Source organism: Urocitellus parryii, chromosome 4 (assembly GCF_045843805.1).
Source record: "Urocitellus parryii isolate mUroPar1 chromosome 4, mUroPar1.hap1, whole genome shotgun sequence".
NCBI lineage: Eukaryota > Metazoa > Chordata > Mammalia > Rodentia > Sciuridae > Urocitellus > Urocitellus parryii.
This window is the reverse complement of record NC_135534.1, coordinates 57,787,383-57,788,327: the sequence shown is the minus strand read 5'-3', so window position 1 is coordinate 57,788,327 and position 945 is coordinate 57,787,383. Positions and strand designations below refer to the sequence as shown.

The following is a 945-nucleotide window of genomic DNA, read 5'->3' as shown; positions in this document are numbered from 1 at the left end:
ATGCAGCAGATGAACATCACTCTGGTCAGTGAGTTCATCCTGGTGGGCTTCCCCACTGCCCCATGGATGCAGCTCCTGCTCTTCTTCCTCTTCCTCATGGTCTACTTGTTGGTGGTAGCAGAGAATCTTGTTATCATGTTCACTGTTTGGGACACAGTCTCCCTCCATAAGCCCATGTACTATTTCCTGAGTAGCATGTCATTCCTGGAGGTCTGGTATGTCTCTGTCACAGTCCCCAAGATGCTGGATGGATTCCTCCTGCAGAGACGGCACATCTCCTTCACAGGTTGCATGACCCAGCTCTATTTCTTTATCTCTCTAGCCTGCACAGAGTGTGTGCTTTTAGCAGCCATGGCCTATGACCGCTATGTGGCCATCTGCCACCCTCTTCGATATCCAGTCATCATGACCACAGGTTATTGTGTGCAGCTGGTTGCTTTCTCCTACATGACTGGCTTCATGATCACCGTGATCAAAGTCTATTTCATTTCACATGTCACCTTCTGTGGCTCCAATGTCATGAACCACTTTTTCTGTGATATCTCACCAATCCTCAAACTGGCATGCAAAGACATGTCCACAGCTGAGTTGGTAGATTTTGCATTGGCAATTGTCATTTTAATCTTTCCTCTCACCATTACTGTCCTTTCTTATGTCTACATAGTGTCCACGATTTTGCGTATATCCTCTACTCAGGGAAGGATGAAGGCCTTCTCCACCTGTGCATCCCACCTCACTGTAGTCATAATTTATTACACAGCCATGATTTTCATGTATGCCAGGCCAAGAGCTATTGCATCATTTAATTCCAACAAACTAATCTCAGCTGTGTATGCAGTCCTCACACCCATGCTAAATCCTTTCATCTACTGTCTAAGGAACCAAGAAGTCAAGAATGCCATCAAGAAGACCTTGGGGGGAGGCAAATGCCTCCTGCTCAGCTGA

The 945-nt window shown here is 46.5% G+C and overlaps 1 protein-coding gene across 1 annotated transcript; it reads left to right on the top strand.

Moving 5' to 3' along the window:
• On the top strand, positions 1 to 945 carry LOC113177065 (olfactory receptor 6B9-like). The gene has a single exon (XM_077797272.1). It carries the CDS (start codon positions 1 to 3, stop codon positions 943 to 945), a length of 945 nt encoding a protein of 314 aa, XP_077653398.1.